This window comes from Ciconia boyciana, chromosome 3, assembly GCF_034638445.1.
Source record: "Ciconia boyciana chromosome 3, ASM3463844v1, whole genome shotgun sequence".
Taxonomy (NCBI): domain Eukaryota; kingdom Metazoa; phylum Chordata; class Aves; order Ciconiiformes; family Ciconiidae; genus Ciconia; species Ciconia boyciana.
In genome coordinates this window covers 84499880-84523263 of record NC_132936.1, presented here as the reverse complement: position 1 = coordinate 84523263, position 23384 = coordinate 84499880, and the positions used below count along the sequence as shown (strand labels likewise).

Sequence of the window (23384 nt, the reverse complement as noted above, 5' to 3'; positions counted from 1 at the left end):
CCTGGTATTCCTGAAGCCCATTCTAATTACTAAAGTGCCACCAAAATTGCGGTAACACTGATACTGTGTTTTATATAATAGTTGATCCTTGACAGAGAAAAATCGGGGTGCCTTTGATCTGGATCATCTCTCAGGTGTTTAATGTCTATCTTGATAGAGCATAAGCCAGACAGAGAAGTTAGAGAGAGAGAATATTTAAAGAATGAACCAGATAAAACAAGATGTCAGCCCCCAGTTGTACATTTCTTAGGATTACAGCAGACATATTGCTGGATTCCGGGTCTTCGCTGGCACTCGTGACAGGAAGCTGCTGCAGATAGGGAGCTCTGCAGGGTCTTGTCACTCAGAGAGCAAATACAGTCTGAAAAGTGTAATGTTTTTTTTCTTCTTGTTACATCTTTGGGTAATGCAGATATGATCTTCAGCTGCCAGCTGAACAATAAATCAAAATGCTTGCGAAACAAAAACACTTCGTCCCCCCAAAAAAGAAAGACAAATAAAATACACTCCCTCCCCAACAACAATTAGACACAAAATAAAAGCAGCCACCCACATTTTTATTAGTTAAGTAATTTTTTTACTGTCATTTATGTCAATTGGCTTTAAAACAAAGCCTTAGTTCCACAGTTAAAAAGAATACATTTGCCATGTTAGTCAAAATTAGTCTTACATGATCTCACCTAAATTTTTGGACATAAAATGCATAGTCGAAACAATTCTGGTCCTATTTTTGTTTTAAACACTTACAGTACATTATGAATAATAAGACAGTAACTTCCTTTAAGGGCTAATGTCTGTAACTGGAACAAAATGACAAGCGCACTCGTTTAGCACTGTGGTCTCCTTCCACCATCTGCTGGGTTTCCTTTGTTATTGCAGGAGTTAAAAGTCAGGTTCTTTTTAAAGAACATGACTACTTATTTTAATCTTCTCCCTTTCCCTCATCTCTCAGGTACATTTTGTCACTTATGAAGTCCTGAATGAAGAAGTATTGCTAATCCTTACCAATATGTCATATCTTACCAAATTTATTGCCAGCTATGAGGGTATTTTTTAAGAGAAAGGAAAGGTTTAACTTGTTTTTGTGAGTATAAAAAACCCAATTTTTGGTTATTTTCCTTTCTAAAGTGAAAGAACATTTTACTGACAGGAGTAGGTTGTTTCCTGTCTCTGACTCTTTCTTAACGCCATATTACTCCATACCGGCGTGAACAGGATTTTGGCTTGGACTTCGTATCATAAGCCATGACTAACCAAGTATCTCTTGCAACATTTTATTAACAGTGATCCACAAATTAGAAGCTACACAAATGTTTCTTTTCTTAAGAGTCCAGGATGAACCTGCCTCAATGCTGTTTAGGTGAGGAAAGTATTTATATAATATAAACTGAGTATATTTACATAGAATTCAGAATTACATAGAATATCAGGAGATGAGAAATGCTCAATTCCCCTTCCACACACAAGGTCAAACATGCACACACCTCAAAGCCATTTTTAGACTTGTTTTTCTTAGTAGCAGCACATTTTAGGATGCCTTACAGTCCAGAACATGGAACTAGTTAGCATTTATGCATTTAGTGTAAAAAACTATGTATCAACATGGACCTTTTTGCTATGTGTGAGGATGTCATCAGAAAGGTAAAGAAAGAACATGCATTTTGGCCTAGTAATGATGCTGAATCTAGAAGAGGCTTTTACAATAGTTCGTCTGAGAACTTCCTTGCAGAGCTAACCAAAAGTTGGGAGCTTTCTCTCTGGCTTTTGTTTTCCAAATGCTTTCATGAGGAAAAATCTGCACCATGACCTGTAAACACAATTTTTTTTAAAGCACAGATGGTCAGAGATCTCTAGAGTGGGCTTACAAATGTAACTCCAATATGAACATGTATTACAAAACTGGTTTCCCATGAAAAAGATTGCAAGATTTCCAAAGAAACATCTTTGTTCAGCATTCATATATATAGTAATTTCAATGGAAACCAGAAGGGGTCTAGACTAAGGTCAAACGCTTCTGGAAAACGCCATCTCTTTTTTTTGAAGAAAGCAATTTTTTTATAACATAGTGTTATGCCTCTACAGTGGCAAGTTTCAAGAATTATGCAACAGTGAATAAAAAAAAAAGAGAACTAATTAGATGGAGTGACAGGAGGTGGAGGTCAAAGAAAACATCTTAATGTCAAGATTCCCAAAGATGGAGAGTTGTTTTGGATGCCTCCATTTTTGGTCAGCTACTATAGGAGAGCCATACTTTCAGAAAATGATTTAGCTTGGTGATTCATAAAGTATTTCTATTGCCCAAAACCTGATGACTAGTTATTGTAGTCTTCAAGTTGTGTGATTATTGTGGTACATTTTCCTGAGTGTAAAAATGTGGTAATAAATACCTCAGCAGTGTGCTTTGAGGCTTCATACGTTATTGTCTATAAAATGCTTTGAATGGACTTTAATGGAAGACCTCATAAATGTGTAAAAGACTACTATTATAATTTTTTACGAGATTGAGATTTAAGGGGTGAAGCAAAAAAGAAATGTTGTGACAATATGATAAATGCCTCTTTTTTCACTGTTCCTGTGGGGACAGCAGGAAGAGAACCCAAGGCAGACCTGCAAGGCCAAGGTAAATTAATTAATTAATAATTGAAAAATATTTTTAAAAAACACCCACTGTCTTTATAATGAAATTGTAAAAGTGAGGTATTTCGAGGAATGAGCTGATCTGGGGGTTTGTCCTTTGATCCCACTATGTTTACAGTACACTACAAAAACTGAAGAGATTGTAACCTCTTGGAAAACCTTTTACAGCATCAAACGAGAGCCCTCCTCTGACTTTGAAGATATCCTGCAATCAATTAAGAAGGCCCTAAATGATGTCAGAATGAGTCAGGAGTTTTGCAGAATAACTGGCAAGCTTCCACTTAGGGAGAATCACTGGGAATGAGAAAACAGGGAAGATTAGCCATCCCCATTAAAGACAACAGCATTAGGATCTGTTTTCAAAACACTAGAGCTTCTTCTTGCCTAATGCTTTCAAAGCTGCTGTTCTCAGCTAAAATGATGAGTTGTTCTGTGTCTTTATTTTTAGTATGGGAAATTCAAAATAAACTTGGAAGAAGTTCTTTGAAGTCAAATGCACAAGTCAAAATGTGAAAATTACATCTTGACACAACTGACTCCTGCTTTTTTCCTTGTGAGGTTAGTTAAACCAGCGTAACCTAAAGTACTAGGGAAGATGAAGGAGAATATTTTAAACCTGTTTTCCTGTGCTTTATGGTGATGTAGAAGACTCTGAGAGATGGAAGGCAGCAGTGGTCTGGACCTTTCACATCCTGACTTCCCACTGAGGAAATAACCTTGCTCTCAACCAGTGCCTGACCCATTCCTCCCCTGATCTGAAAACCAAAGATAATTTCTGTGTACCTAGTGGACTATCTCTATGCTCCCAGAAGGGACAGCAGATTAACTTTAGCTCATCCCTGAAAAGCTACTCACCTATGCTATATTTTCTGAAGCCAACGAGCTACAAAGTTCTTCATATCCTGCATTCTGAAAAGACACTGAGATGCAAACCTTCACATTTGGCAAGAAAAATACCTAGGAGTTGGAAATAAAATGAAAGCTTCCTCCCTGCCTCCTGCCCTCTCTTCCTTCCTTCTTTCCTCCTTCCCCGAAAATAAAGTGGCATTTTGCTCTGTTCCCACAGAAGTAAGTGAGAACTGGATTGGTCCTTGTGGTTTGCTTTGGTTATATTTGGGAATTTTTTTATCTGTCTTCCTGTAGTATTACTCCCAGTAATAACACCAGGGCTTTGAAAAGACTAAAGGCTCCCAGGGTTGCAGCTGGTCAATTTTCATGCAGAAGCTAGAGAGTATTTTCCCTACTACAGTAGATCCTCTTATCTGGTTATCAGTAGAAACCCCTGTACGCTAAAATCCAGAGGCAACAAAATACTCAGGCATGTGCTTAGAGATAAGCTCGTGTTTACATGATTTGCTAGATGAAGACCTATAGACAAAAGCTGTTATGGAGAAACTGTGATACCATATGGACATTCTCTCAATTGTCACATTTCCTCCAGATCTACATATGCTTTTCAGGCTGAAAGCTGGAGAAGCATGGATTACGTACATTTTAACAGCCCTTTTGCTTCCCTGTAGAGCCAATGGTAAAATCTATTTAAGCTTTACCACCTGGCTCTGAGTCCTAGCGAGGGGGAAAGGTCAAAAATTAATGGTGCAGCCTATGGCTGAATGGAAATTCCTAGATTTTTTTTTTAAAAAGAAAGCAAATGGGTCAACAAATGGGAAATCTGACTGTTACTGGGAAGCATTTTAATTCCAGTCTGTACACCAAATGCTCTCCAGCTACATGAAGCAGATAAAAAAAGACTGCAGATTTTGTTAGTGTCCTGTCAAGTAGGTTAGCAAAATAAAGACAGATGGCAAAGGATTATATCTAATTCTTTCTCCTAATTCATCTTTTCCTGACCATTCCACTGCACTCAGCCTAACTACAGATTTACCAGCTTAACCTCCCCTCTATAGCTCACAGTGACAAACCGCATAGTATAGATTTGCAACTTCCCATCATTAGGAATGTTTAATTGGACACAACTGCTTTTCATCAGCTGCCTTTAAATGCTGCTTCTGAAGGAAGGATGTTTACAGTGTCACAACAGTAGAACTCTAGCTTCATTTTTAAAGCAAACATCCTAAAAAGCCCAGGAATATCAGGGTGTTTCTGGTGAATATAGCTCTCCTGCTCCGTCAAAGAATTTCAGGCTGGTATCTCTTACCTAGATGTGGGTAATGTCACAGCGCAATACTAACAGTACTGTCCTAAAGATACCTTACTGTTTCCTTCCTGTGCTCTTTTTTCCTGTGCAGATAAAGAAAAGATGCCATGTAGGGCAGCCCTGATAACACCAAATGCACGCAGTCTGTGATTCAGTGTGACAGGGCCCATTCTGCAGTCACAGCTTCTAGTAGCCTGCCTGATTCTGTTCTTCCTCCTTCTCCACTCAATTATTTAAAGCTATTTTTTGAAAATTCCCACTGGTTTTTGACGTCTCTGTTTTCAAATGCTTGGCTTGAGACACATGATGTTCCCAGGTGTTGATGATCAATAATAGCTCCTTGCAGAGTCAATGGGGAACTGACAGTATTCAGCACCTTCCTAAGCCTAGTTTATAGTATCTTCAGGGAAACAGGGAAGACTGCATCCAGCATACTGTCTGTGCTGCTTCCCTGCTTCTCCTAATTGCTTTTACACCTCCCTCTGTACTAATACCTCTTGAAAAGTCCAGATCTGGGCTCTCTTTTAGATAGTCCTTTTGGTTTTCTGTGCATTTATCATTCTTCTCTTTGAGTTTCTACATTTCTCCAGCAAAAAATCCGGGAAATGGCTGTTACCTTTCTTCCTATATGTTTCCTTTTACTTTCCTCTCCTTTCTTTTTCTCCACTATCACTCGCTTTCTTTTCACCAGTAAAAAAATTGGAAGGCACATGTCAGTGACAACAGCACCATCTTCTGTTCTGCAGAGATTCTGAAGGCTTCACTCTCCTGTTTCTATGAGTCCTTCGGAGATGGGTCTGGTTGAAAAATTAGGAGCTAGAGCTGGATCTGAACTAACTTTTCATGAGTTTCAATGTCTGAACAAGTCTGAATGTATATGGGGAAGTGTGGGTGTATGAAAGGCTACAAAAACTTCAGCTCTCATAGCACTTATCTCTGTGAGCCACCTTTCTATTTGTCTTTCATTCTCCTCCTCATAAAAGCTCAGTTGCAAAACTTAGGCTAGTTTTGCTTTCCTTCCCTGTGGCTTGACACATTGCCAGTTTCTGATTTTATTTATTTATTTATTTGCTTAGTTGTTTATTAATCACAGTTAGTGTTATCCTTATTCTCTACCAATAGCACTGCACTGATTGTCACTGGAGGAAATATGCAGCCCAAACAGATGATAAGATATGCACAGACAGGGGATCAGCTTATCAGGCCACATAGAAGGCCATAGACTGCAGAAGGTCATAGACCATGTGCTGCCTAAAATTTGTGTCAGTGTGACAACAAAGGGGTGTTTGGGGTATAGAAGAGGAAAATGAGGTGGGAGTTAGCACGAGAAAAAGCATGAAGCAAGAAGTCTTACTTGAAAGTCTAATATACGGACAATTAAGACTGGCAGCATGGGTAGGTAGGTCAGTGTGGAAGTCAGTGTCTTGGTATTAGACAAGAGGATGGGGAAGGATAGACTAATGGGTCTGGAAAGGGAAAGGGAAAGGGAAAAGAAGCAGCATGTGTTTGATGTAGCACAGAGGATGGAGCCAGCAGGGGGACATAAAGGGAGAGGTGGTAAGGTCAAAACAGCAGGCTAAGAAACAGATCTTCACAATGGCAAGATCTAATTAGGGTAGGATTGCTTTTGTTAAGCCAGGGAAGGGGATGTGGATGTGGTACGATGACAGCCCAGGCAATTTTAATTATGTGAGTAGACAGGAATGGGCCTGTTTTGGGGAAGTTCTGCAGGTAGAATTTCCAAGATTGTTCATATTTCACAATGGAGTTTGGTGATGGAAAAGTGGAGCTAGCTACTCAACAGGTAGCTTGTGGGCAGTGATAGATGAGATACTATAGTAACAGCAGACGTACTGTTAGACTGGGATATAAGAACCAGACTGGGATGCAAGTGTTGACATTCACTGAAATGGAACTGGAGAGGGCAAACTCTAGGCTCACTGTAAGTGGGTAGTAAGTTCAGAAATTAAAGGGAGGAGGGAGAGAAGGTCACAGCTGAAGGAACAAGCTGAATCTCATTTTAAAATTGTAAAGATTAAGACATGCTTGCATTGTGGTGTGAAAGAGCCAGAAGAAAGGTTTAGAAGCAATGTAGGGGGGGTGAATGAAACAAGTATAAGAGAATCAGGAGATAACAGCACAGCCACCTTGTAGAAACGTCGTGACCAGTTTTCCTGGATGCATATCGATTATTTCCTCTTTCAGTTTGAACACTTCTGCCTCTATCCCTCTTAGCAATGGGGTTCAAGAACTTTAGGGCAAACTGACAAAAATTAGGTGACTTTATTCCTTCCCTTTCTCACCTCTTGTAACTCTCTTTTTCCTTGTCCCCTGGCAGAGAGCAGAAGTTTCTCAGTAACCGCCCCTTTCTAGGCCTTCCACTTCCACCCGTCTTGTCCAGCTTCACCTAAACCTAGAAGATACATACATGTCTGTACTTGGGTATGAACCTTTACGATAGTACCCCGTCCCTTGTCCCCATGTATGCTCCTCACTGCAAGTGCTGTCTTGGAGTGAGATACACGTAAAAGCCACGTGCGCTGCTGGTTTTTTGCACAACAGCACTGAGGAAATCTAGAAGAGGACATGAATATACCTAACTGTCTGGTAGGGTTTATTGTATGGAGCACATCTGTGCTTTTCATTTCATTCTCCCATTTTATTGTGGGACAGGGATGTGGTGGGAAATTTCTGCATGACTCTTATTCAGAAATCTCCCATCTACTTCTCCTGCATGCAGTGGGAGAGAGGAAAAAAGGCTGTGTTACGTACTCGGCCCCACTAGAGATCTTGCACTATACAGACACGCTCCCACGGACTCCAGCAAGGAAAGAAAATCACGCTGCAGGGTCAGCTAAGCCCTCCTCCTTATAAATTGTGCAGAATTACCTGTAAATGTGCAGGTGGTAGTATGGGACTGTAAGAGTTCTCATGAGAAGAAAGGTATTTTGTGTGATCCAAAACCACCATCGACATGAAACTTTTTAACGACATATATTTGGCCTGGGCTCTAATAATCTAAAGCGGTGGCTCAGCTCAGCAGTGGCTTTATGGCAACGGCATAACACATGCTTCCAAAATTGTAAGTGGGGATTTCCAAGACTTATAACTAATTGTCTGTAATTTATCCTGTAGTTTTGTCCATGATCCTTTTCCAGTACAACCAACTGCTGGAATGATCACCCACGGATTGTTCCTAGTACAGAATTCCTCGATAGTGTGATCACAGGGGAAAACCTTTACATCAGAACAAGTATACATTTGTCTAAAAGAGTATGCAGTTAACTAAGGCACTGATTTTTTAACTAGGGGTGTGAGGACGCAACCTCAGTCCTCTTGTATTGCTAAATTGGTGTGGCATTATGGGTCCTGATGAAAACCAATAAACTATTATCAAGTATCTGAGTTGTAAAATCAGCTCCAACTTGGTCAGCTAGTTATCATGTGCTGGAAATCCAAATCATCAGCAAAGGTGCTGTTACAAAGTTCAGATAAGAATCAAGAATAATATGTGTTTCTCATCTCTGTCCTGCCTCCCATAGGCTCAGTAATAGTATTAAATGGCACAGAGAGACTCTGGACTGGTTTTGATGTTTCAGCTAATTCCGCTTTGTCTTATGTTTCTAAAACAGATTAATCTGATTGAAGGAGAGTATCTCATATGGCAGAAATAAAGAAAGCAGCTGCAGGGTATCCTCTCTAAAAAAAACCCCAAGCTATTTCAACCTTTGATCTAGCCCATATGCTGAGGTTGGAGGGGACCAGGATAGGTCAGGGAGCACAGAGTATCTTCTAAATAGGAGTGCAGAGTATACGAGCTATCGGCAGGCGTGGGATGTTCTGAGTGCGGAGGCTGGTGCAGTAAGCCTAGGCTGAAAGGGCTTTGGGATCCTAGCGGTGGCTGCAGCCAGCAGGCTGGGGGCCTGCGAGCAGGGCTGGCTTGGGAAGAAGGCAGGAAAGGGTTGGGAGAAACTTGGAAAGTAGAGGAAACAGAACGGGACACGGTCTTTGGTGAGGTAGGGGTATGTATTGGAAGTGTAGAGCTGGAAAGCGCAAATTTAGGGTCCTAGCATGAGGACACTTAATGAGTATGGCGCAAGGGTGTGAATGCTGTGGCTCTTGCCATTGGAGAATTGCAAAATGCTGCTTCTTGCTCCTTTTCTCTCCCTTAACTCCATATCCACCTTTCTGGGGGCTTTTTTGTTGTTGTTGTTGATCTTTCCGCATCACGTTCCACTCAGAAGCTCCCCAGCCTAATCTCCCATGGGCTTAATTTCTCACCCACTCCTTTTTGTCTGATAAGACGATCTGCAGTGAAACAGTTCAAATTTAAATGCTGATGTTTAACTTGATGTATTAAGACTTTAGATTCGGTGTCCCACTGTGATAAAAATAAAGGCAAGGCAGAATTCAGACAATAATGGAGAAACAGCACAGCACCTAGTATTTTATTCCGTTTTGATTACTACTTATGTGCAGACCTTTAACGCTTCATTTAGTTAAGTCTTACAGGTGCCTGGAAGGGAAGAGTAAGATTGTAGATAGGGATACCCTGCTTGGCGCTTGTTCAAGCCTGGTAAAAAAAACATCCACAATTCATCAGACTGCATGCTATAAGTAAGAAATGGAAGAATTACTAAAGACATCAGAGCAAATGGAAAAGCAAACAAAATATATGATGGCATGAAAGAGATTTAAACTGTAAGCACCCTATTTACTTACATTGTACTCATTCCTCCTGTGAAAAATGTTTTTCTGCATGTGAAACAAAGAACTAGGTTTTACTTTAAATTTAAGTAAATGTATCAGTTTGAAATGTTTTCTTGAGCTTTTTCTTGATTCTGTATTTTATATATAACTGAACACATGCAGAGTGGTAAGGCATACGGAAACTGTGCTAGCTAGCAGGTTTGAAATAATTCCTTTCCACCTTCTTTTTCTAGAAAAAGAAATCACACATACAGTCATACTACAGGTCCACTTCTAGTAAGAAGCTTCAGCCATTTTGCAATCGGTAGACTCTCAAAGATAACAAATTTCTAATAAAGTTTGGGGAAAATGGATAGCTGGGAAAAGGAGAGAGTGTACTCATGTGATTTGGAGAGAGTGATCAAGTGGGAGCTCACACTGAAAACTTTCAGTAAGTCTTTCTCCTTCATTAGACGCCTAAGCAACTACGGCTTAGCCCAGGGAACTCCCATACCCATTGGAAACCACGTTGTACCCGTGCTGCTGCACAGGGAATTTGCTGTCCATTGCTTTCACAGGAACAGAAGGTTCCAGGTTTGCCCTTTCCTATGACCATGTCTTCTAGGAGAGTGGTTTGCCACCATTTTTGATGTGCCGATCTCTAATTCTTTTTCAATGGAATTGTAATCTTGGGTAGTGAGTCTACACTTACTGGAAATCAGGTTGCTTTTCTTAGTTACGCTTTGGCTGCACTAGGTACATTAAACTGCCTGGGAGCTGTTCTCTGGCCCCAGTGCCGGTGGCCTGGACCCTTGTAACAAGCTAACAGCATGGAGCCAGCGCCCAGAACACCTCCGGTCTCTTTTTGAGGCAGACGCAGGGCATTCAGGTAGACTTCTGGGATGCTGTAACGACAACGTAGGCTGGTTTCAACCATTTATATCGGCACAAATGGTAACAACAAGCCCGACAGCTGGAAAGACTGAGCATTTTGTGCATGACTGCTGCTTGATCTTGTGTTGCAATGTGCATGAAGCGTAAAGAGAGTTTCTAAGACACACAATGAAGGAACTTCACCCCCTCAAACATGGCGCTGACACCCAAGATGCCTCTGCTAGGCCCTCCTGTGCTCAGCCCGTGCCGAACACGCAAGGGGATCAAGCTCTGCTTAGCAGCCAAGACAACTGGAAACATCCATACGGATACACACAGCCGTGCATGTGCAGGCCTGTGGGGGTACACGTCCCGGCGCGACCCCAGAAACCAGCGCTTTCCGGGAGCCTTCTCCCCAGCCCTCGCACGACAGCCACAAAGCTAGCGAGCGCGACCTACTGCCGACCCCGGGGACCTGCCCGTCGCACACCCGAGGGGCCGGCGGCGCCCGCCTCGGCGCCCGCCTCGCCTCCCGCCGCCTCCCCTCAGCGCCGCGCAGAGGGCCAGCCGCCGCCGTTGGCCGCGCGCGGGCGGGCCGGCCGGCCGCGCCCCGCCCGCCCCCGCCTGCGCAGGCGCGGCGCTCGGCTCTCTCCCCCCGCAGGATGGAGGTGGTGCTGGCCGAGGCGCTGCTGTCCCGCTGCGGGGACCCCTGCGCGCTGCTGCGGGCCGTCTGCGCGCCGCTCTCCGCCGAGCGCGCGGAGGCGCTGCGCCTCCTGCTCCAGCGCCTGGCGGCGGGCGGCCCGCCGCCGCCGGGCGCGGGCGCGGGCGGGGCCGGGGGCGGGGCCGGGGCGGAGGCGCTGCGGCGGGCCGCCTGGGAGGTGGCGCTGGAGCGGTGCCGGCCGCTGCTGCGCGGCGGGGAGGGGGCGGCGGCGGCGGCGGCAGGGGGGTGCGGGGAGCGGCTGCGGCTGGCGCGGGCGGCGCGGGGGGCGCTGCGGCACTGCGTGCAGCTGTGCGGGGCGCCGCTGGCGGCGCGGCTGGCCCGCGACGCCCTGGCGGAGCTGGCGGCGGCGGGCGGCGGGGCGGGCGCGGAGGCGGCGGTGGAGGCGCTGGTGGCGGCGGCGCCGCGGCTGGAGGAGCCGGCGCTGGTGGCGCGGTGCGTGGCGGCGGCGCTGGCGCTGGTGCGGGAGGAGGGCGAGGGCGAGGCGGCGGCGGCGCTGGTGGCCGGGCGGCTGCTGCCGGCGCTGGGCGGCAACGGGGCGGCCCTGCGGGGCGTCTGGGAGGGGCTGCTGGGCGCCGGCGGGCCGCCGCGGGCCGGGCGGGCGCTGCTGGCGCTGAGCGCCCTGGCCGACGCGCTGCTGCCGCGGGGCCCGCCGGGCTCGGGGCCGGACGCGCGGCTGTGCCCGCGGTTCTGGCGGGTGGTGCAGGAGGGGCTGACCGAGCGGGACGGGCTGTGCCGGAAGCGGGCCCGCTACCTGCTGAAGCGAGCCCTGGACCTCAGCGGCGGCCAGCGCGCCGAGCTGCGCTGCCCCACCGACGGCGGAGACGGTACGGCGGGGCGGGGGGCGGGAGCGGGGCGTGCGGCTCCACCCGGGCCGAACGGCGGGCAGAAACTCCTTCTGTTTTCTTGTTAGAATCGAGTCTGTTTTGGTGGTCTGCTGAGAAGAATGAGAAGCTTCTGCAGTTCTGGGAGACGTACATTTTGATAATGGAAACTTTGGAAGGAAACCAGGTAGGAGCACCGTAAAATCTACGCTGGGCACAGTTGGTATGTGGTGCGTCACTTGTGGCACAGGTACTGTACGTGTTTTTATTGGGTAAAATATCTCCAGTTTTGGTGGTTGAGGGTATCTGAGTAAGCCTTGACAGGAATATTTTTATTTCTAATTCTAGATATTTAAAATACAGCACGTGTAATTCATTTGGAATAAATTCAAAACTCTCCTCTGTCTTTGGAATAATTCTGGTTAAAGCAGTGGATGGAACTAAGAAAGCAAGCCCTGGATTGCACCTTATTGCAAGACCACGGGTAACCCGTTTCCTAGTGAAAATCAGGCTATTGCAGCTTACTTAGCTTAACCTCTTTTCAGTAGAGGGGGGGCCACATCTGCGTAGTGCTGCTGTAGTAAAGCACTTGTGGCCTTGGATGAAAATCACTGAGTTTGACTCGGCGTCCAGTGTACTTGGCAGAAAGATTCTTCTTGACTTGAGGCTTCTGTAATTGGTGGTGTGGTGGTAACTATTAGTCATGAGTATCTCTGTAGGTACTTTATTTGTACATAATTGTCCTGTAACTGAGAGAAGTAATACTTACCAAAATGTTTAATTTTGGAGATGCGTGCTGTTTTATTATACTTTTGACAAATAGAATGGTTGGTTATTAGGAAGTATTGTTCTTATGATACAGTAGCACAGAAGTATCAGTTTTTCTTCCCTGCTAACCTGCGATTGAGTGTGACGTACCAAGTGCCGGGGTCAGTTGCACAGGCATTGCGGGTTTCTTTAAATGCAGTTATATTGTCAATTACGATATTAATGCTGTTGATAGTAAATTCTTGCCCGTGACTACGTGCCAGTTCTTAGGCTTGAGATAAAAACTGACTACTTATATTACATCTGATTTGCATTTCAGATCCATGTCATAAAGCCAGTATTACCAAAACTGAACAGTTTGTATGAGCATGCTATATCAGGGGAAAAAGGTAAGACGTAACTTCTCTGAAACATCTCCTAAATATTAGGCAGCTAAGTCACACTTTTTTTCTTTACTGTTTCAGTAGCAGCTTTTTGTTATGTTTTGTTTCTCAGATTAGCTGTTTTTCTGGGTGGCTATTCCACTTTTTGTGGGTTTGCTATACGCATAGGTTGCTGGGCAAACATGCACAGGCAGTGCCGCTCTGCTCTGAGGTGCAACAAGAAGAAATCCTAGCATATGCTTATTGCTTATTATGTTATCGTGAAATATGTTTTTCTGTCAGGAAACCCAGATAAATGGTCCTTTTCCACTATGTTTTGTTTTACTTAAGCTAATGTGAAAATAAAACAAAGCCAGAGATTCTTGGGGTGAGCTTGGCTCTCATATGAGCCAAGTTACCTGCACAAGTCCGACCCTGGAAGTGGGGAGAGAAGAAATAAAATGAATGGTGAGACAGCCTAGTGAAGGATGTGATGTCATCTTTTGTAGGGCAAAATGGAACACATCTAGGTAGTGCAAGATGTTAGAAGTTCAGAGATTTGTGAAGTGGGAAGACTGTTAGTGTGAAAGTGTTGCAGGTGATTACAGTGTTGAGATGAGGAGAGTTGCAGGAAAAAGGATGTGGTTTTTGCATTTGATTTTAATTTGTAACTACTGAAATTTAGAGGGTAAGTTTTGAAAGCCATGTTAATAAACATTTGTTTTTTAATTGGAGATTTAGCAGCGTACTCTTACAAATCTAGTAGCTATAATCATAGTTTTGAAATGTCTTGTGAATTGACTTTGCTGTTGTCCAGAATGTCAGTATGTTGTGTGTTAGTATGTTAATGCATCACTGTCATTTTTGTGTCAGTTTAGAAGAATTTGCTTTTGCAACAGGTTGTTGGTTGTTTCACCCATCGTGGCACATGTGCATCTATAAACGAATGTTTGAGAGCGAGAATAAAACATTGACGAAGGAAGGCATTCTTCATTTTCTGGAGCTTTATGAAACAAAGCATCTTCCAAATTCACTTGGTTTTTCGGAGGTAAGGGTGTTACTGTTACTTGCCAGAACAAACAGACGTTCTAATTTGTGATATATCTTAATACTAATTGCCACAGTAGTGTTGGAATTAGACACGTTCTGTAAAAATACCATTTTATGTAGCTGTGCAAATGATAGCAATATTTGTAAGAGTCAAATATATAATTACTTGAAAAATGGCCTGGCTAGAGGGAATGCGTTTTTGACTGTAGTTATTCATTCCTGTATTTCAAACTAATGCTCTCTAATTAAAGTTGGCTCCCAATTTATCAAAATTTGTTACCAGAAGTGAAATCCTCAGAGGGGTGGTTGATGCTTCAGATTTTCAGAGCCCCCTGAACTTTTCCAAAATTATTAATTAATATTAATTGATTGAACAGTCTTGGATAAACCTGGTCAACAGACTTCAAGTCTGTGCATAGTGTCTCCTACTCAAGGATGGATTTTGAAGATCCATTGCTAGACAACCCTGTGAGGAGGTGAATGTCTCTGTAGTATAATCAGTATATTGCTGTATCCCATTAAAATCCACACTTTAAAATATTCCATATGTGGGAAGAAATATTGTAAGTTTAAAGTTCTTGAATTTTTTTTATTAATGTTGTTTGTAGGTTGACTCTCAACCAGCCTACACCTTAGTAAGGAATGATCTGTATTGTATTATTATTTCTTCCTTCTCTCCTTCATAGAAGGAGCATTACCCTCAGAGGTTAACATTTCTGATTTATACAAATTAAGTCAGCATCTTGATGACTGACTTGAAATCCAGTTAACCTTAAAACACACCCTAAATCTTTCTACTTGTGTTGGCCCCTAGTCTTTCTTTTATTTCATGTTTAAACATCTTTACTCCATCTGTTTCCCAAAAGGATTTCTTACTTGCCTGCACCTTTCACAATGCTCTGAAATGTACCTAGTGGAAAAAATTGTTTTTCTTGTTTATTCTCCTGCTCCCCCTTCTTTTTAGTTTCCTCCTCTTTTTGCTCCTACTGGTAACTACTAGCAAAAGTTTTCTCTAATTTCTGACTCTGTCCTTTTAAGGTCTGGTGAAATAAGTCTAGTTAGCCTCTATGTAACAGTGCCTTGCAAGTGTGCATTTAGCCATTGTTCTTGTTTCCTTTTACCAGTTTGTTATTGGGCCGTTAATGGATGCCCTCTCAGAAAGTTCCCTCTATAGCAGGTAAGCCACTGATTTATTTGTTTATTTTTTTTTTCTTAAGTAAATATATCGATTATTGGAAATGTATTCTAGTAATACTGGTCTGGGTGGGTGAGGTCTTGGATAAAGGAAAACATGTTAATAAAAAAAATGGTGTTGCTCAACTCCCTAACAGGTAAAGAGTTTTTCAGGAAAGGTGGGTGGCTGTGAGTAAGATGAAGTAGGTTCAATTTTATCCTAGTAATAGCAACATAGGGATGCCTCAGGGTCCTATTTTACACTTGGTGTTGAAATACTAATTTGGAAATTAAGTGAGATATGATAAATGAGTAACTTGAGAAGAGAAAAAAAATACTTTGCTATTTTCTTGCCATACAGAAAGAAGGGGCTGCTCTAATTGTTGCCAATTCATAACTGATAAAGTGTTTTTTCACCGGTGCCGGATTATCTTTTGGGAGATTAATACTTTTTCACAGGAGACTGTTTGAGGTTGACAGACGACAGTGGCCTCCCTTGGTGTAAATACATAAAGAACAGATAAAAGTTTGAGGTGTAGCAACACATTCAGTGTGCTGATGGCATTCAGTCCTTTGTGCTAGTTGCATGGAGAGTACTGAGAATGGGGAATAAAGTGCTGAATGCGCTTCATGCACTCAGCGTTATGCCAGAGGCAATGGCTTAGGTGATTCAGCTAGCAATCTGAAACTCAGTTCAGAACGTTGTTGGAGGAGCCTTGACTGGCTGACCTTGTTAGGCAGCTAGAAAAGTTGACGCTGTCTATTTATGCACTTTAAAAAAAAAAAAAAGAAAAATGTGGGGGGAAAAATGTGACTCTTGCTTATTAAACTGGTGATCAGTTTGTATTGTGTGATTCTGGATATAGTGTAGTCAAAATAGGTTGTTTCATCTAAACATGACAGGACAAATGTGACCTCTCTGGGCTCTCACAGCAGTTGTGCTTTTCTCATCTCAATTAGCTGGCTGTGGTATGCTTTCCATGGGCATACACTGATGGGAAATCAGAAGTTGAAGCGAGTGCTGAGTGTTTCGGTGTGTATGTTAGGGCTGTGTTGGATCGATGCTTCATAATCTTCTCTCTTAGCTTCTGTATTTCTGGTGAAAGTGTTGGGATATGTAGAGGAGGGTGCATGCTTGAGTATACCAAGAATATAGAGTTGTTACGGTTAATGTCAGGCTGTATGAGAGAAAACTGTAAAATCTCATGACTGTCTGATGCTAATCCTTCATAACCAGGATTCTGAGACTCCTGATAGGACACAGGTTGTCTCTGTTGGTCTCATGGAGTGTTTCTTGCGTCTCTACTTAAAACCTTCTGTGCTGGTTGGTAGTTTTGTTTATACTGACTTCATAATCTTGCTCCCTAGCACACTTGTGTAGGTAATTTGTCTTTGCTGTTCTCTAGATCAGACTGGTCACATCCCTGCTGTGTACCACTGATCTCGTCCCATGGGCCTTGGCAGCCCGCTCCCAGAGGCCCGTGTCATTCTGTGGGTGCGGGCACGGGGTTGAACCGACAGTGCCATTTCGTACTGAGGGCTCAGTGTAAGATGCTCTCAGGCCTGAGTAACTTGACTTGAGGCTGCGCTTGAATGCCGGAGTGTGCCGCCACCATGTCCTTGTAGGTCTAGGCGGGGGAGAGTCATGCTGTTGTGACTGTCCCCACCCTCTGTGTGTTTGCTGGGTGCCGCTGGAATACTGGGATAAGCGGAGGATGTAAGCTGATGCCCTCCATCTCTGTGGCCTGTTGGAGCAATCTCTGCAGTGAAGTAACCACTGAACTGCACTTTTGTTTTTGTTTAGGGGCAATCCTACTTGTAGCTGTTAACATGCCAGTTGTGTATTTGATGTTTTAAAACCCAACAGGACACCAGGTCAGTTAATGGGAGCCTGTCCTCCTTTGGGAATAAAGCTACAGAAGTTTTTGGCTACTTATCTCATGCTTCTTCCAGAGGAACAAAAAGGTATGTTTCAATTTCACCTTTATCTTTTTTAAAATAAAGAAACCAAATAAAAACTATGGACCTATTTTCCATATCTCTTGTAAACATTTACCACTATTTTTCTACATTACTTGAGAGAAAAAAGGAGTAGTTCCTCTTGTGGCAGTGGAGTTTCCAGAGAAGAGAGAGGTCTTCAGAGGCTTTGAGGGATGCAGCAGTATTAAGCTACAAAATTGTTTTTGGGGCAAAGTGAAGCAGACTTCCTGTTTTATTAAAAAACCCAAGCAAACTCCTAAGTTCTGAAGGTGAAGAGTATTTGCAGATTCTTTCTTTTTTATTTGTCAGTGTAGATAATATTGTGCCGAGCAAAATCTTTAGAACTATTCTTTTTGTTTGTTTGTTTTGGGGGTCTTGGTGTGGGGTTTTTTGTTTGAGTTTGGTTTTGTTGGTGTTTTTTGGGGGGTGTTTTGTGTTGGTTTTTTTTGTTTGTTTGTTTTTAACCTATCTGCCAGACTTTTTTAGTCATAACCTATGTAGTTAGGCATTCAAAAGAGCCAGTCCAAGTCTGAAGCTGAGTAAGGATTCTTTTATTGTGAGGTTGGATGGAGGAAAACTTCTGAGATTGTTCCAAATTTTGCTGTTAGCGTAGGCTGAAAAGAACGAGCAACTTTTGACAGACCAGAATTTAATATCTGGTCTAATTGGATTAAATAAGGGTAGAACCAGCTCTGTTCAGTATCCTGTATCTGCAGGTACATATTCTGGTAGGAAACACCTTACATGTTTGTAATGCCATAGATGCCCTATTTCTCTGTCCTGTCCCAAGGCATATATTTTATCACAAAATGGAGGGTCCGTGATTAGCAACCCTGAGACTGGGTGACCTGCTTCTACAAATTGTAACTGTGGTGTCTTGTTGAGGCTTGCTTTGGCCATGCCAGCATCCATTAAACTGGTTGAATAGCTGTGTACTTTGGTCTGCCATCACACGGACTTAGTAGCAGCTTAAAAAAGGCATTGTCTAGTACTCAAAACAATCAGAGTTAAAATTCCATTACTGAATATGGTGATTAATGCAGATCACCAAAGCCAAAAGTCAGTTTATTCTTGGTTATCTCCTTATCATATTACCTTACTGACAGACTTCTTTGGAACGTACTTTTTTCATTGAAATAATTAGGAAACTATTCTTTTGTCTTTCATTTAATTTTCAGAAACGATCCTAACATACTCCTGCTGGGGTCCGTGTCATTTAAATGCATTGGAGAACAAGAAATCACTCTGGACTGTTTTGTTTACTTTTGTTTTAAGGTAGTTTCCTGTTAAAATTTATTCAGAAGATGACAAGTAGGCATTGGTGTGCTGTTCCCATTTTGTTTCTCTCTATGGCTCTGGCATATATCCCTGCGTGTAAAGTACTGGGCACTGAAGGACTTCATGCTTTAAGGTAAAATGTACACTGCATTGTGTTCTTACAGACTTCTTGTAAAGACATGTGCTGAACATCTGGAGAGCCAGGACTTCATTCATGTTTGTTACTTCTGGGAGGATGTGATGGCTGGGCATGGGAATGGAAGGTTCTGTCTCATTTATGTCTAATTCACAGAGGAAAGCAATTTAAGAACCAATGTATTTATATCTCTGTGTGACTTTAAAAATGAGTGTTTTGTATTTCAGTCCTTTGTTATCACTCCTCTTTTGGCATCATTTTTCCCTGGTCTTCCATACTTCCTAACTGAGATCAAACTTCTTCCTTCTCTTCTAATTACATTAAAACCTTGCTTAATGGCAGTTGAGGCTATATCAGGGGACAGCCCACAAAATTGAAAACTGAAAGACTTCTAAATAAAAGGCTGGGTAAAAGTTCTTGACATGTGTATTGTCCTTAATCACACTGATGTTTCCTGTCTGCTTTCACTTCCTAGAGCCACTTAAAATCAGTAATTTTTCCAGTTCAATCAAATTTGAGCTTTGAAATAAAATCTTACTGGTGGTTGAAGGAATATTGGATAAAAGTAGTTTACCAAAAAAAAGGGCAAAAGAGTCAGACATGCCTCTGCTGATAAAAGATCATTGAAGGTTTCTTTCAGTTTTGTGCTAGAGTGAGAATTTGATGGCAAACATTTTATTTCTATATTTGTTACAGGTAGAAATGCGAATATTAAATTATCGGTTTGAACTGATATGATCGTGGGGATTGTTCCTTTAGTTTTCGTTTTGGTGTCTCCCACCCCGCACACCCCCCCCCCCCCCCCCCCCCCTCCCAAATCTGGTCAGGTATATGCTTATCCAAGTTTTAATACCAGTTTTCGAAAGTACATATAGCAGTAGTCTTGGTTCCAGATTGTATGCTGTCTGCGCAGGCAATGATTGTGGTATAATTAGTATAATATGTTTGTTAAATGCCATCTAATACATTGAAAAGGGTTAATAATTAGCAAATACATTAAAATGTTTAAACTTCTTAAGTGCATGTTTTCTACAGTGCATATTTTTCTTCTTTCCAGAGATGTTCTCCAGTGTACTATGATTACACATCAGATTTTGTTGCGTGGAGCTGCGCAGTGCTATCTTCTTCAAACAGCTATGCATTTGACAGATGTGGTGAGTTTAGTTTTGGGGTTTTTTTTACTTCCTGGTGTAATAGAAATACACTAACACTTTTACAGGGTAAACAAGATTCAAAAAACTTGTAAATACAACATGGAACAACTGATTTTGCTGGATTTGCAATTTTTTTAGTGACTACTTAAAAAAATTGTACTATGTAAGTGTGGGTATGCTTCTGTTAACTTTGGTTTTCATAAGATGTATTTTTTTCATTACCTTTTATTAGTTGATGTTTTCTTCTAGGGTTTTCATGCAGTAGTTATGGAATAGTATCCTATTACGATAGCTGAGTATAAACTCAGCTTTTAACAGATAGAAACTAAATGGACTTTTCTGAAATACCTAAAAGAATAAAAGTATTCATGACAGAATGCTAAAACTACCATTAATGTTGAAATAACAAGACCTTAATTATTCAGTAGTCAAAGTATTCATGTTTTGGTTGTCTTACAACAAGCTTACTTTCTAGATGAGTATAGACTCTTCCACGTTGCGTGTTATGGCTATAAACTTGTCTGAGCATAATTTCCTTTTGGAAATACAGAAATAGTACTTACTGTTGACTCCTACTCATTTTTGTACATTCATTTAAAAGGTGTCATCAGTGAATAGCACTATTCTTCTAGTTCGTTAACTTTCAGATACGTTTTAATACTTGGGAAAATTAAATTGTGTTCCCTGGTAAAGATAGGTTGGTCCAAAAGATGCAAGAATGAGTCTTGTCATGGAAAGGAAAAAGTCAGTTTCTTTTTCTGAAACTTTTGCCAGATGACAGCAAACTTCTTGAGTTGTTATATAGATGTTATCTGTTGTATGTTATGTTGGCAACTATTGTATCTTGATTAATTTCTTCAGGAGAAAGTGTCCCTCCCAGAAGTTTCAAGCTTTCTTCTGTCCCTTAGACAAGAGGAGTCCCTAAGGAGAGATACTATGTTATGGATGGAGGTGAGACCTGAAGCTGGTTTTATGTTCATCAAACGTTTTTTAAATACCTATACAAATGCGTGATTTATTATTGCTAATTTAATATTTAAATAGTTAGCTACTTTTGCATTGGTACATTCTGGAATTTCTGGATGTGGCATCCTGGTGGATTTATGTTTCACTTGAAAGCTGTGATTTTGTTTTATGTATGTATTTATTTTAAATTCTATAGAGGGATTAATGTTAACCCTAAACAAATTATTCAGCAGATTCAAAGTGGAAGAATTCTGAGTGGTTGAAGGTAAGGTAAGAGGGAGAAAAACAGGACTTTTTCTTTCTTCATGCAGAAATTCTCAATTCTGCAGAAGAAAAAGGTCTTTCTTGAGGCAGAGGTTTTTTTGAACTCCTTCAGAGCTTGTATGCCCCAGTTCGTGTTTCCTAGAGTTCATCTCAGTATTGCAGCTGTTGGGTGTAACCATATTGAAACGCAAATGAGAATCAGGTCTTGCTCAGACTTTTTGTCCCTGAATACTGGTCCTTTAAGAGACTTCTGTGTGTTCATCACAGTCCTAGTCTTCTGCATCCTTTGCCAAGATTATAAAATCACCATTGGTAAGCCTGAACGAGTATCTGTAATCTCTCCCATCAGGGATTCATGCTCACTCCTCTAGATGGTTGGTAACTTCATGAAGAGAGTGTGAAGCAGGGCATCTTAGGGAATCCACAGAGCCACGGCTTGGGCTTCTCTCTCTACTTTTATTAAGGATACCAGGTGGATGTAACATCCTCAGCTGAAGCTGCTGTTGCTCATTGGATTCTCCAGGCAATTATTTCTGTATATTACATATATTCTCTTTGTGGCTACTTCCTTCTCATTTCCCCTCAACTATCCGTTGTAAAATTTCATTTAATGGAAAAGAACACTATTTTGTAAGTTTGCTCTATCTTAAGAGGAATAGTCTGCTAGTATGGTGCATGTTTTCCCTTCTTTTAGTTCTGAAATTACTGTCCAAGATAATGTGGATCCTGAGACTCTCTGAATGGGTCAGTATATGGGCCAAAAAAATTGTGTAAGAACTGCCTCTGTGCATGTTGTTTGGATGAACCCAGCACTGGTAGGAATAACAGGGTAGTATCAAAGGGAAGAATGTGCCTACCATGTAGTGCGAGATTGTAAATTTTAAATTTCCAGAGGATGTATGTTTTATGTCTTTGCAAGATGCAAAATGCTATGAAAAAGCCTCAAAGAAGAAATCATTTTATATATAGGATATACTGGAGCCAACTGAATACGTAGCCATAACTTTGGTTTGTTGTACAGCAATATAATGATAAATTATTTTTTTCATAGTGTCTTCTTGTTCTGTATGCTGCGCTTTGCATCCTATTCTGTTGATTCTTGGCATAAAAGTTTAAAAAAATGCAGCTCTCACTAGATAACACTTGGCTGTGGGAAGCCCTTTTGAGATAAGGGAATTTTTACTAGTCTTGCTTATTTTTAAGAGATGGGTTTTTTCTTGTATTGGTACCAATAATCTTTTTTTTGCGTATTCTGAATTACTCTCTGGAAGAACCTTTTTTGATGTTAGAGGGGAACAGTCTGCTAAGCCTCAAGGTAGATACAGTTAATACCCCTCATGGTGTGGATTTGTTGATATTACGGCTCGTATTTAACAGTGCTTTAGTGTACTGTTATGTTGGTAATGTCAGTACAGAGCTGGCAGGTATGGTTAAACGGTAACATACTGGTTTTAATTTAGCTTTGCAGGTGGTTGCAAGTGAATGACAGATGCTTCAGAAAGCCTATAACCTCTGATGTTGAACATCAAGAGACATCATCATTATGTCAATATGTACGCAGTCTTGTGGGAGAGTATGTTAAGACACCAGCATCTGAAAGTAAGTTAAATGTTTATTAATATAAAAAGATTTTGAAGATAATGTAAACAAAAAATACAAAAATCCTTTGTATTTTAGAGGAGCTGTTTGTTTATTTATATTGTACCTATTCAAATTCTACCTAATCTGTGGTATTCATGATTCTTAAGTTTGAACTTATTTTCTAATTCCAGTTTTCCTTCATAAAATAGAGTCCTGCAGTATTAATTGGAAGTTAAGCCTTAATACTCAATTTTAATGCTGCACTGATGCTTGTCCGTTAGATTTCTTTTGTTACTTTTTTGGTGGTGTGTGAAAATGCTAGAGTATGGGGGCAGAGGAAAGCACAAGGGAATGTGAATAGATACAGGTTCTGTAGCCTTTCTCTGCAGAGCTTTGCAAAATGACCGAGTATGTTTGTGGGGAGAGATGCCATATACTTACGCAGCTCGGCAGCTCATTACACGCCTTCCTGCGTAGTGGTGTTCTTTTGATCTTGGACCGCTTGCAGCAGATGAGCTGCCACGCATTATAACAAAGGAAGGTTCTTTGTATGCTGTATAATCTTTGTATGCTGTAATATCTGCTGTATGCAGATAAATTCTGAAGGGACTTCTTTCTTCACTGCCCCATTTTAAATTACTATAACTTTAGTTTAGAATTTGCTTTCAGACACATTGAAAGGAATGGCAAATTGACTTTTTTAATACTTTAACTTTTGTGTGGTACTCACTTATTTGCTACTTAAGTACTGCAATCGTATCAAATTTTATATA

The 23384-nt window shown here is 41.7% G+C and overlaps 1 protein-coding gene across 2 annotated transcripts in view; it reads left to right on the top strand.

Moving 5' to 3' along the window:
* The first annotated feature begins 10982 nt into the window (after positions 1–10982).
* The window catches only part of TARBP1 (tRNA guanosine 2 -O-methyltransferase TARBP1), a 39532-nt gene continuing 27130 nt past the window's right edge, over positions 10983–23384 (top strand). For both annotated transcript variants that reach the window (XM_072856369.1, XM_072856368.1), the window contains exons 1-10: positions 10983–11902; positions 11989–12086; positions 12987–13056; positions 13929–14077; positions 15204–15256; positions 17120–17217; positions 18508–18643; positions 19704–19800; positions 20662–20751; positions 22491–22629. In XM_072856369.1, coding sequence (XP_072712470.1) covers positions 11020–11902; positions 11989–12086; positions 12987–13056; positions 13929–14077; positions 15204–15256; positions 17120–17217; positions 18508–18643; positions 19704–19800; positions 20662–20751; positions 22491–22629 — 1813 coding nt within the window. In that variant the 5' untranslated portion in view covers positions 10983–11019. The remainder of the gene's footprint in view (positions 11903–11988; positions 12087–12986; positions 13057–13928; positions 14078–15203; positions 15257–17119; positions 17218–18507; positions 18644–19703; positions 19801–20661; positions 20752–22490; positions 22630–23384) is intronic.